The sequence below is a fragment of the Salvelinus alpinus genome, chromosome 27 (assembly GCF_045679555.1).
Source record: "Salvelinus alpinus chromosome 27, SLU_Salpinus.1, whole genome shotgun sequence".
Lineage (NCBI taxonomy): Eukaryota > Metazoa > Chordata > Actinopteri > Salmoniformes > Salmonidae > Salvelinus > Salvelinus alpinus.
The window spans coordinates 41,021,696-41,034,310 of NC_092112.1; the positions used below are offsets into that span (position 1 = coordinate 41,021,696).

General features: G+C 43.0%; 1 protein-coding gene across 2 annotated transcripts; it reads right to left on the bottom strand.

Annotated features, from left to right (window-relative positions):
- Positions 1-1,913: 1,913 nt before the first annotated feature.
- ankef1a (ankyrin repeat and EF-hand domain containing 1a) lies at positions 1,914-12,251 on the bottom strand. 2 transcript variants are annotated; one of them, XM_071370696.1, is made up of 10 exons: positions 11,631-12,251; positions 10,696-11,089; positions 9,841-10,040; positions 9,367-9,516; positions 8,149-8,272; positions 7,059-7,893; positions 6,585-6,811; positions 6,228-6,385; positions 3,284-3,424; positions 1,914-2,700 (listed from the first exon to the last, which is right to left on the bottom strand). In XM_071370696.1, exons 2-10 carry the CDS (start codon positions 11,045-11,047, stop codon positions 2,545-2,547), a joined length of 2,343 nt encoding a protein of 780 aa, XP_071226797.1. In that variant the 5' UTR covers positions 11,048-11,089; positions 11,631-12,251; the 3' UTR covers positions 1,914-2,544. The 2 variants fall into 2 exon arrangements, with proteins under 2 accessions (XP_071226797.1, XP_071226798.1); XM_071370697.1 differs by lacking the exon at positions 11,631-12,251 and having other exon boundaries at positions 10,696-11,602.
- Between the last annotated feature and the right edge of the window lie 364 nt (positions 12,252-12,615).

Here is a 12,615-nt window from a genome sequence, read left to right on the forward strand (position 1 = left end):
CTGCACTGTCCAATTTACAGAAGCTATTACAGTGAAAGAATACCATGCTATTCTTTGAGGAGAGTGCACAATTTTGAACATGAAGAGTTATTAATAAACAAATTAGGCACATTTGAGCAATCTTGATGCAAAATTTTGAACAGGAATGCAATGGTTCATTGGAGCAGTCTAAAACTGCACATACACTGCTGCCATCTAGTGGCCAAAATCTAAATTTCACCTGGGCTGGAATAATACATTATGGCCTTTATCTTGCATTTCATGGATGATGGTACAAAAAAAATACACAAGAACGTTTTTTTTTCTTCTTTGTATTATCTTTTACCAGATCTATTGTGTTATATTCTCCTACATTCCTTTCACATTTCCACAAACTTCAAAGTGTTCAAATGGTACCAAGAATATGCATATCCTTGCTACGGGGCCTGAGCTACAGGCAGTTAGATTTGGGTATGTCCTTGTAGGCAAAAATTTAAAAAAAGGAGCGGATCCTTAAGAGGTTTTATCACGGCACAGAGCGGAGGACAGGGGGCTATCCTCTAGTATTAGCCCTATAACCATAGCCAATAGATTTATATTGGTAGAACACTCTCCCCCCTCCCAGAGTCAACCTGCCGTGCTCTCCACTCCCCTTCTCTCTGTCCCATTACACTGATCCACAGACATGCAAATCACCATTGGGCTTTCTCTCCCTCTATTGCATTCATTCATTCAGCTTATTATTCTTGCTCCCCCTCTCTGTAACTGACATCCCCATCTCATCCTCTCCTTTTCTCTCGCACGCTAGCAGAGACCCATAGACTTCCAGTCATTGCGCTACGGCAAGTTAGCATTGGCTCGCGAAACTACCTCTAACTTCCTTCATACTGAACACAGAGCCATAGAAATTGTATCCACAAGTTCATCTGACTCTAGGGAAGTAGGTATCCCTTTAGCTGTGGTAATACAAATTCAACGTGGGCCTGTGTTACTGACCTCGATCTTGGTCTTTTTCCTTTTTGTAACAATGTCCAATGGACCTTGAGGACACTGTCGTCTAATTTGATATTGAGAAGGTGAGAGAGCATGGATCAGCATCAGCAAGTACATTTAACACAGAGAGATAGATAGAGCCACTGAGTGTAATTGTAATCTTTGTCTCTCAAATGTGATCATCAACTCTCAATGCAGTCTGGAGATAGTCTTTTGAGTGTCAGGGAAAATGTAAGGAGTATTTTATTTAGGAATGTAGTGAAGTAAAAATTGTCAAACATATAAATTGTAAAGTAAAAATAACCCCCCAAAATACCACTGCTAATACCATGTCTTTTCTTGTTATTTATTCTCAGATCAAGTATATAATGGTATAGCAAGCTAATAACAGTACACATGGCTGCCACTTTTACTCACTCTGGGCTGTAAGACAAGAGCTCCCTAGAAGTTTCTATTCACCCGCCTTATCAAGGCCATCATTGTAAATAAGAATTTGTTCTTAACTGACTTGCATAGTTAAATAAAGGTTAAATAAAAAAAATAAACAACCAGTCGTTCCAGAATAAAGTTAGCCAAACAGTGCCTCCTGCAGGTTCAGAGGAGGAACTGTGTATTGCATAGAAAACCATACCCTCACTACTCACCAGAAGAAAAAGTGTACAAATCCAAGTCCATTACAGACATATAGATGACTAACAAAAGGATAAAACAGGCACATCAAAAAAAGTCAGGCAGTGAAATCAAATAGCACAGTATCAACCACGTGTGATGTCACTGGCATTCACAGGCTTAGGGAGGTGTGTCTTAATGTGCGTGTGGTTTGTGTCGTGGTGAATTGTGTGTGTACCTGCAGAGTGAGGCATGCTACCCAGTGTGCCTGGCAGACGGCGGTGAGAGAAAGAGAGAGACCGAGAGGAGATGTTGACACACCAACCACCAGCCCAGATGCCAAATCAAAGTTTATTTGTCACGTGCGCAGAATACAACAGGTGTGTGAAGACCTGCTTATTTACAGGCTCTAACCAACAGTGCAAAAAAGGTATTAGGTGTGGATCCTCCCCAACATATTTCAAATCATTACTAGGACTTCTATATCAGATCCGTAGGACTGTAAAGCTGTCTGGAAGAGTGGAAGCTGTCTGGTGTACAGGACAGACTCTTTGCCATGTGCTTTGTGTCTAGTGACAACAATGAGTACTCGGTAGGCGTGTCAGAAGAAGACAATTTTGAACTAAATTCAAGTGTATAATTTCAATAGATACAGTGAACAACATCTATACATTATTCTGACATCTTTACATCTACTACTTGGTGTCTCTTGCTTTAGTCAATACATTTACTGGCTTTCTATGACAGCGAGGAAACAATCCTCTCAGCCATCAGTGTGCTAAGGCAAATTACGTTTTCAATTCAGAGAGTAAATTGAAATTCAATACATAAATTGAAAATATGACGAAATTAATTCCAATTCACTTCCTGAATTGAAAACTGATTTGAAACCAACTATGTGAGGCAAATATATTCCATCTGCAAACATAACTGCTGACTCATTACAACCATGTCTTGTTACCACTAGTTAGTAGCTTGAGTTAGCTTCAGCGATTTCTGCTGGATGTTCTTACTGAAGGGCATCATAAAGTCCTCAAAGTCCACCTCGTAGGAAAACCTCTCCCTCTTCTTCTGCATCTTCTCTACCAGCTGGCTGGTGGTGGTCTGCTTGCCCCATACCTGGAACATAAAGTAGGGGGAGAACATAGAGTTGTATAGAGGACTTTCACCATTTTGAAGTAATCAACTGGGTGGGACTTCCTATGAGGTAAGGAAAGATCACATAATTCCATCCAGGTCATCAGGAGGGATCAGCCAATGAATTATACTGGTGAGAAAACATTCCATAACTGCAGGTGGCATTAAACCTCCAACCTTGAGTTTATTTATACCTGCTCAAACAACACACTCCAGGTGGCAGTGTGCACCCTTTCAGTTTGTTTACCAATTCTTTGAAGTAGTAGAATAAAATGGACTACTTCAAAATGGAGGCCTCAATGGCGCTGCCCGTGCCCTCAAAAACGCAATAATGGGACAGATACAATGTTGCGATCTCTATACAACTCTATGAGGGAGAAACAACTAAACTGAACACAACCAACGTAGTTCAACTTTATTTTAATATACAGGTTCAATTCCCCTCCTGGACCTCCATGTACATGTCTTGCAGAAAAAAATAAACATTGTTACCAAACTCATTTGAGAGAGATTCGTTGTCATTTTAATCTGCTACATCAGCACTGCAATGGCATAGCAGTCCTACCGTTTTTGGCACGTAGCTGATGTCCACTTTGTTGACTTGTCCGCTGATGATCTGAGTGCTGTGCAGAATGACTCTCTCCTTCAGGAACATCGCTTTATTCACTACCATCTCAGATGGGGCTGGGGTCACCGGACCATGACCCTGGGGGGGGGGGGGGACCACGGCAACACAGTCATCAAGGAGGCAGAAAAAAACAGCAATCAAGGTTTAGGGTCAGTCAATTCAGTCAACTTCCAGAGATTGTATCAGCATTTTAATTCTAGATCAACTGAAATGTTGACTCATTGATTTTCAATGCGGATTTATCAATACTTAGGAATTTCAATTCATATCTTGACTGAATTGAAATGGAATTGAGCCCAACCCTGGAGCAACATTGAAGTAACCACAGTGACACAGCAACACAGTAAAAACTGTAATATCTTATGTTTCACCGAGTCTTGGCTGAACGACAAAACGGATAATATAGAGCTGTCTGGGATTTCCGTGCATCGGCATGACAGAGCAGCTACGTCTGGTAAGACGAAGGGCGGGGGTGTGTGTATTTGTTAATAACAGCTGGTGCATGATGTCTAATATTTAAAAAAGTCTCAAGGTATTGTTCGCCTGAGGTAGAGTACCTCATAACAAGCTGTAGACCACACCATCTACCAAGAGAGTTCTCATGTGTATTATTCGTAGCCGTCTATTTACCACCACAACCTTATGCTGTCACTAAGACCGCACTCAACAAGCTGTATAAGGCCATAAGCAAACAAGAAAATGCTCATCCAGAAGCGACGCTCCTAGTGGCCGGGGACTTTAATGCAGGCAAACTTAAATCCGTTTTGCCTCATTTCTACCAGCATGTCACATGTGCAAGCAGAGGAAAAAATCTAGACCACCTTTACTCCACACACAGAGATGCATACAAAGCTCTCCCTCACCCTCCATTTGGCAAATCTGACCATAATTCTATCCTCCTGATTTCTGTTTACAAGCATAAACTACAACAGGAAGTACCAGTGACTCGCTCAATACGGAAGTGGTCAGATAGGGTGAATGCTACGCTACAGGACTGTTTTGCTAGCACAGACTGGAATATGTTCCGTGATTCATCCAATGGCATTGAGGTGTATACCACCTCAGTTACAGGCAACATCTGCACCGCCTTGCCCTCAGACGAACCATCAAACTCAGAGCATGTACTCAGAGTACGCGCGGACCAACTGGCAAGTGTCTTCATTGACATTTTCAAACTCTCCCTGACCGAGTCTGTAATGCCTACATGTTTCAAGCAGACCACCATAGTCCCTGTGTAAAAGAATGCGAAGGTAACCTGCCTGAATGACTACCGCCCCGTAGCACTCACGCCGGTAGCCATGAAGTGCATTGAAAGGCTGGTCATGGCTCACATCAACACCATCATCCCGGAAACCCTAGACCCACTTCAATTCGCATACCGCGCCAAACAGATCCACAGATGACGCAATCTCAATCTCACTTCACACTGCCCTTTCCAACCTGGACAAAAGGAACACCTATGTGAGACTACAGCTCAGCGTTCAACACCATAGTACCCACAAAGCTCATCACTAAGCTAAGGACCCTGGGACTAAACACCTCCCTCTGCAACTGGATCTTGGACTTCCTGATGGGTTATGCTTAAGCCAGTACATGTCCAGGCCCGTCTGAAGTTTGCTAGAGAGCATTTGGATGATCCAGAAGAAGATTGGGAGAATGTCATATGGTCAGATGAAACCAAAATATAACTTTTTGGTAAAAACTCAACTCGTCGTGTTTGGAGGACAAAGAATGCTGAGTTGCATCCAAAGAACACCATACCTACTGTGAAGCATGGGGGTGGAAACATCATGCTTTGGGGTTGTTTTTCTGCAAAGGGACCAGGACGACTGATCCGTGTAAAGGAAAGAATGAATGGGGCCATGTATCGTGAGATTTTGAGTGAAAACCTCCTTCCATCAGCAAGGGCATTGAAGATGAAACGTGGCTGGGTCTTTCAGCATGACAATGATCCCAAACACACCGCCCGGGCAACGAAGGAGTGGCTTCGTAAGAAGCATTTCAAGGTCCTGGAGTAGCCTAGCCAGTCTCCAGATCTCAACCCCATAGAAAATCTTTGGAGGGAGTTGAAAGTCCGTGTTGCCCAGCAACAGCCCCAAAACATCACTGCTCTAGAGATCTGCATGGAGGAATGGGCCAAAATACCAGCAACAGTGTGTGAAAACCTTGTGAAGACTTACAGAAAACGTTTGACCTCTGTCATTGCCAACAAAGGGTATATAACAAAGTATTGAGATAAACTTTTGTTATTGACCAATAATTATTTTCCACCATAATATGCAAATAAATTCATAAAAAATCCTACAATGTGATTTTCTGGATTTTTTCCCCTCATTTTGTCTGTCATAGTTGAAGTGTACCTATGATGAAAATTACAGGCCTCTCTCATCTTTTTAAGTGGGAGAACTTGCACAATTGGTGGCTGACTAAAGACTTTTTTGCCCCACTGTATACAAATGACCTCGACTACCCTGTACCACCGCACATGGGCTCGGTACCGGTACCCCCTGTATATAGCAATTTTATTTGAGTTTGAATAGGGACTCGCATGGTGTCTCTGCCGGCTACGATGCCTCTGATTATTGAGAACTACACCACGGCCTTGTCAGCAAGTAATTCTACACGTCTGGACTAATTTGCTTACATGTCTCTGGGGTAGGGTAACAGGGACTATCCTTTTACACTTTTTGGTTTTCGGTCGCATTGAGAGATGGGAAGGGAGGCCTATGCATAGATCAAAAAAGAATGGGTGTGTGACCACATCTTTGACATACAGGATTATGATGATTGGTTAACAGTCTTACCATCGATCGGATCAAAAATAGAAAGAAACGGTCCACATGTTGTTAGGACAAACAAGTAGCATGAAAAGTTATTGTACCTTTTCTTGGGCAGTGGCAGGTCTGGGTTTAGGTTGAGGTATACCCCCTTTTCCTTTCTTGTTCTCCTTGAGTTTGGGCAGAGTATCAATCTTAGCCTGGACCAAGTCCACAATCCTGAAGTCTGCATAGGCACGGGCGATGTCCAAGCAATTTTGCTCTGAAACAAAATGCACTTATTCAAATGACAGAAAAAGTCTCTGAGGCAATCTATCAACTAAAACAGTCAACCAACTCAGGTGTTCTGAGTGCTGACCTTATGTGTTGTTTGGGTAGCCTACAGAGTGAGTGAGTATTCATTCCTTGTTCGCTATTTAATATCCTACTGCATCATGCTATTCATGATGGTATTACAGTACCTTTCTTGTTTTCTGCAGCAACCGTTGCCCCGGCCTTGATGAGGTAGTCCACACAGCAGGGCCTGCAGCTCTCGATGGCCCTCATGAGGGGTGTGGCACCGTTGAGAGAGGGCGTGTCCACCTTGGCTCCTCTCTCCACCAGCAGCTCCATTATGTCCAGTTGTCCGGCGTGACAAGCGTGGTGAAGGGGCGTCCAACGGAACTGGTCACACACATTCACGTCAGCCCTGTGGTATATAAGAAACACATACGGTACAGTACTGAAATAGGCCTAATGCTATGACTGACTAAACCACTATAACTTTACCGGCATATTCACACTGCATTATAAAGCAAACATTGAGAAATGTATACAGTCTACAAAAGGGAGAAGTGATAATGATGAGTTGTGTAACAACCCCTTTACATATGTTGACTACGGTGTTCCATAAACTAAAACAAAATAATCTCATCCAGGAGAGAATTCTTCCTCACCCCAAGTTGAGGAGGAATTGGGCCACCTCGTAGTTTCCACTGGAACAGGCGGTCATGAGAGGGGTCTTATAGAAGCGGTCCTTCACGTCCACCGGGACCCCCTGACTGAAGGCCAGGTTCAGAGACTCCAGGTCCCCCGTCTTCACACAGTAGTTGATGTCGATATAGACCCTCTCCGGCTTGTCTAGGTACCAGGCGGAGTCATCCTCTATCGGGTGGACTGGCGGGTGGTCGCGGTCGAAACGGGTGACGTCAGTACAATGCTGGTACGTCTCGATCATGTAGTGAGGCGGCCCGCCGTCGTCCCGCCGGTATATAAGCTCAGGTGGGATGGTACAAATAGGCATGGGGAGAGTGAATTTAGCCTTTTTCTTGCCCTTTTTACCTCTCTTTCCTCCTTTCTTCTTCTTTGGACCATAAGAGGCGATGGTAAATGGTTTCTGGAGGTACTTGAGGCCCTTGAAGAAGTCACTGACGTTGACTAGTCCTTCTCTCCTTTTGTCGTGGGCCCCTACCACCTTGTGGAGCTGGTCCAGTTCCACTGGGGCCTGGAGCTTCTGCAGCACAGATATAAACATTTCCCTAGAGACTGTCTCCGTGCCCTTGGCTTCTGATTCGTCCAAAAAGGCGTTCCGGAGGGCGGCCTCGTGCTCGTGGGACCAATCGTGGAGGGTCAGGGCCCAGGGAGTGTTGGGATTGGACATCCCGGTTTTGGAGTACTTCCCATGTATCCTCTCTGCTTTCTTGAGTTCCTTTACAACTGCCTTGTAGCCGTTGTCTTTGGCAATATGACGGGGTAGAAGGCCCTCCTGGTCTTTTTGTTTGGGGTTACAACCTGAAGTTATCACACAATAAAGATGGAAACCCTTTCGTGACTGAAGTGGAATAAAAATCTGACAAATCAATAGCCAGCTGAAAACATTTCAAATGCTGGGAATAAAATGTATAAAATGCCTAATTTTTTTTTCAAACAGATGTATTCACTGAGCTTAACGTCAATGTGTTTGTTTGAGTTTAAGAAGGACTGATTACTTCCGTGTATATTAGTTACAGTATTAGTAAAAAAAAGCATATTAGTTAAGGCCTATACCTCTCTGTGCTAGGAACCTGCAGCAATCAGTGAAGCCCCCTCGGGCAGCGTAGTGCAGAGGAGTGTCCCCCTCTGATGTCATCACCCCCATGTCAGCTGAGTAAGCAGACAGCACCTGGATCACCTGCAGGAAGTCAATACAATTATAGTAACTGATGATGCTCGTACACAAAACAGATGACGTATAGGGCCTGTTTCCCGGACCCAAAATAAGCCTTGTCCTGCTCAATGGAAAATGTCTATAGGAAGTGTTTTTCAGTTCAGGACTAAGCTTAATCTGGGTCCAGGAAATTGGCGCATGAAGTTCAGACTAGGGTTGCAAAAATAGTGGTAATTTACCAAAGTTACCAGAATCTTCAGTAATTTTTTAATTAACAGAAAATATATGGCAATCTATCGTGACTTTGGTCATTTATAATTGAATAACAAAAAAAAAAAAAAGATGGTTCAAGAGAAAATAGCCTAGTTAATAAAAAAAAGCATCTAAATCAACAACGGCCTTAACTCTGCAACTCAACCAACTATTGACTTTTTTCACAACTGACACTAGTTTGACGCCAAAACATTACCAAAAAATACATATTGACATAGTAAAATAAAATAGAAGTCTGTAAAAATATATATAAAAGGATATTTCATGCTGAAACCCCTCATATTAAACACCAATGGTATTCACTAAATTGATGGTTAACATTTAGGATAATGTTTAACATCTTTGTCATTCTGTTTTTCTATTTTAATAACATCTTATTTAGTTATGTCATATATTTTATATGTGATAAGGCCACACAGAGGGCCCAAAATAATTACAGACATTAATAATCTGAAGTACCCAAAAGGCCCACTAGAAGTCTTTTGATAGATTACATTAATACAGAAAGTTTCCAGTAATATTCCCTTCCTTTGCAACCGTAGTACAGATATATTGTATATGTGGCCCATGTGGCAATTAAAGCCACAATTAGACATGGGTAGTCTATACTGACAGACACCTGACGTTCAAATGAATTATTACTGTTTAGGCTACCTGGGGTGGCAGGTAGCCTAGTGGTTAGAGCATTGGACTAGTAACCGAAAGGTTGCTAGATTGAATCCCTGAGCTGACAAGGTAAAAATCTGTTGTGCTGCCCCTGAACAAGGCACTGTTCCTAGGCTGTCATTGTAAATAAGAATTTGTTCTTAACTGACTTGCCTAGTAAAATAAAAAAAATAACCCACCTCAAAGAATCCCCCCATGGCAGCGAAGTGTGTGGCGTGGAGGTGGTTCTTGTCGAGGGTGTTGGGGTTTGCTCCCCTCAGTAGGATGGCTCTGACCAGCTCCACAGCCCCAGCCCTGGCTGCCTCCATCAATGCAGTGCGGCCTGTCATCTGTAGAGACAGGAGGATGTCACCTCTATGTGATGAGTGTGAATATGAAGACCAAATTCACACACATCAAAGTCTTAGTTACCTTATTCTATTCTATATCTACATTACTCAGAGAGACGACAATTCAGGTAATTTCCTCTCCCATAATTCAACAAGTTAAATTTGAGAAAATATAAAATTAGTTGAATCCAAAATGGCACACTTATAACATTTCAGCAAACTGTACCTAATAAGACTAAAGTATTGCACTAAATAGAGAATAGGGTGTCATTTCAGATTTGCCCATTGATCTCCCAGAAACCCCCATGTCATGTGTTATGAGACCTGATTGGCTGCATTGGGGTCGGCGCCCTGCTCCAGGATGCTGAGGCACATGGCGGAGCAGTCGGCGGCACGTTGACACGCCAGCAGGAACACGGGTGTCCCGGCGAGCGAGACGTTGTTGACATCAGCCAAGCTGTGTAGGGCCACCTGCAGGCAGCGCATGTGGCGCTTGGTGGGGAAGATGCAGTAGAAGAGCACACCTGGGAAAAGAGCCAAGAGCCACCAAGTGAGCCATTGAGCAGAAGGGATCGGATTACCCAGCAGGCTTTACAGACAAGGGAGAGGATCCCTTCTGATCTGTAATTAGATGTGTTCACAATCATCCCCACAAAATAGCCAAGACTCATTGACTGTAACTGAAGACTGGACCTCACTGCAATTGAGGCTATTATCATAATTGGGCTTTAAGGAGTTTTGTATGAGCGCCATTGGGTTGGCTCCTTTGGAGGGAGTGAGTCAATTCGAGCCGCCTGAGACACTGATCTCATCAATATGTAAACAGAGAAAGCATGCATTTTCATGAGTCAAACAGTCACGCCATTCAACAGGAGGCTACCAGACTGAACTTGAAACAGAATCCATCTCTTGGTATCAGAGCTACACACACAGTAATACAGTAAGTAAGCAAACTGTGGAGTGTAAATTTGAATACAGTGATGGTCTACTATGGTTTGAATTGATGCGAAGGGCACATTTCCATCTACGGGTAATAAATAAAGTAACATTCTATTTTATTCCATCCCATTGTATAAATTTATATTCTCAGTAGCCGACTACTCTACTCTACACTACTCTACTCAATATCTCTAGCAAACACAGCATCACCTAATCTGGAGGCTGACTGGATCCTCTCACCTTTCCCCTCAGCATCCAACAGGTTCATTTTAGCGTAGTTCTTAGCTAGCAGGGCCACCATGCCGTCGTGCCCCATCTCAGCTGCTAACATGACCGGGGTGCGTCCCCTTTTGTCCTGGACGTTGGGCTGGGCGCCCTGGGCCAGCAGGAAGCTGACCATGTCTGTGTTGTTGGCCACAGCAGCCAGGTGGAGAACTCCGGTGCCCTCCCGTGGCTCTGTCAGGTTGATGAGGTCCTCCACACCCATGTCTACCATCTTCTCTATCTGAGGCTGGTCTCCCTCATGGACATACTGGAGGAGCCGGTAGATCTGCAGCACCTGCAGGCGACCCTCGGCCACCGGGGTCTTCATTATGGGTCAGTAGGGGCTCTCGTTCCAGACCAGGGTCAAATACTATATGTCAAAAGTTTTAAATACTTGAGTTTCACTTTATTTAATTTGTCTGGTACAATGTAGCCAATGGTATAGTCCCAAAAATGCACATTTTAAGCCAAAGCATGCACAACTCTCGCAGAACTAAACTCCACTCTATGGTGAAGGAAGTTTATAAACTTCCTTTATAATGGTGTATACACTTCCTTCACCATAGAGTGGAGTTTAGTCCGGTAGCGCAACTCAAATAATAGCCGACCTTCAACTATATGTATTTCTTTGTCCCTTTCTCCTTGAGATTAAAATAGAATAAAACTGTAGGCCCTATAACGTTACTATCAACTCACTCTCACATCTCCTTGCGGCCATTCTGCCTCGCTGTTGTAAAATGTTTACGTTCCGTTTACGCATATCAAATCAAAAACAAGTGGGGTAGGTCTGGCTTGTTTACCTGCCTGGCTAGCTACGTAAAATATGCCTAGCTACGTAGAATATGCCTAGACCAAACTAACGTAAACTGCAAAACAATTTGAAAGACAGCTTTTAAATTGTACTTTCTTACCTTTAAAAAAAATCTCACATGCAGAAACTATTTCTATGTGGTTAGTTTGTTGACAAATCCGGTCATCATTGGAGCGAAATGAATGCGTAATCGACCGAATAGTTTGAATGCTGATTGTTTCAAAGCACAACCTGTGACTTTTGTTGGAGAGAGCAGGGGGGAGGAGAAATAATTCCCATAGCAACGGAACGTGCGGGTAAAATCACTAGAGGATGGGCCTCAAGGAATAACTACCTTGAATGCTGGCAGGCAACGCGCATTCTATCTTACTCAATGGCTATGTTCTTAAGTGGGTAGAATTACGGGTTCAGTGCACTTCACTGGCGTTGCAAATATCAGTTTACATGGTGTCAGTCCTGTCACTCAAGCACAGTCTTAAAGAGGGTAAAAACAAAAGCCAAGGAATAAGATCAGAATGCGAGAGTAAAAGAGGATGAATATTGCCTCCTCTCTTCAAAATCAAAAAGTAATATCCAAATATTCAGGGTTGTTCAGCAGCACAGTGAAGTAGAGCTATCATATAATTTTGGACATACGTTTTCACTAGTGCAACAGTTTACAGTTGTCATAGAGAGGAATTGAGTTTAGCCTAGCTGTTTGCTAGCGCTATTGAAATGTAGCCTCTGTTTTCGTCATGCTAGCTAATAAGTATGTGTGTTTGTATAAAATGTACAGTATGTTCATATTGGTATACTTACCCATTCTACTTACCTCTTTTGACCTGTTGCGAAGGAAGACTGGAGGCCATTGTTGTTAATTAAGATTAAAATAGTTTTCAAATGTTTGTCTGTGTTGTTTTATGGAACCTCTTAGCAGAGGATGGATAATGGATTATAATTGATTATCTTGTGCTTGTCTTTATTTTCTAAAAGGTAGCATGGTGGGAAAATGTAGCTGTAATAAAAAGTTAAAGGGAAGTTCACCCATTTTTTTTTTTACATGTGGCCTCTTTCTGTGCTTTTAGTTGTTTTGTTGCAAAGAAAAT

Excerpts from the sequence above, each read along its gene's own strand:
- ankef1a (XM_071370696.1), bottom strand. The coding sequence starts at position 11,047 with ATGAAGACCCCGGTGGCCGAGGGTCGCCTGCAGGTGCTGCAGATCTAC. Across the intron at positions 9,517-9,840 it reads ACCCCAATGCAGCCAATCAG|ATGACAGGCCGCACTGCATT; the intron begins GTCTCATAACAC and ends CTGTCTCTACAG. Across the intron at positions 2,701-3,283 it reads TCAGCTACGTGCCAAAAACG|GTATGGGGCAAGCAGACCAC; the intron begins GTAGGACTGCTA and ends TTTATGTTCCAG.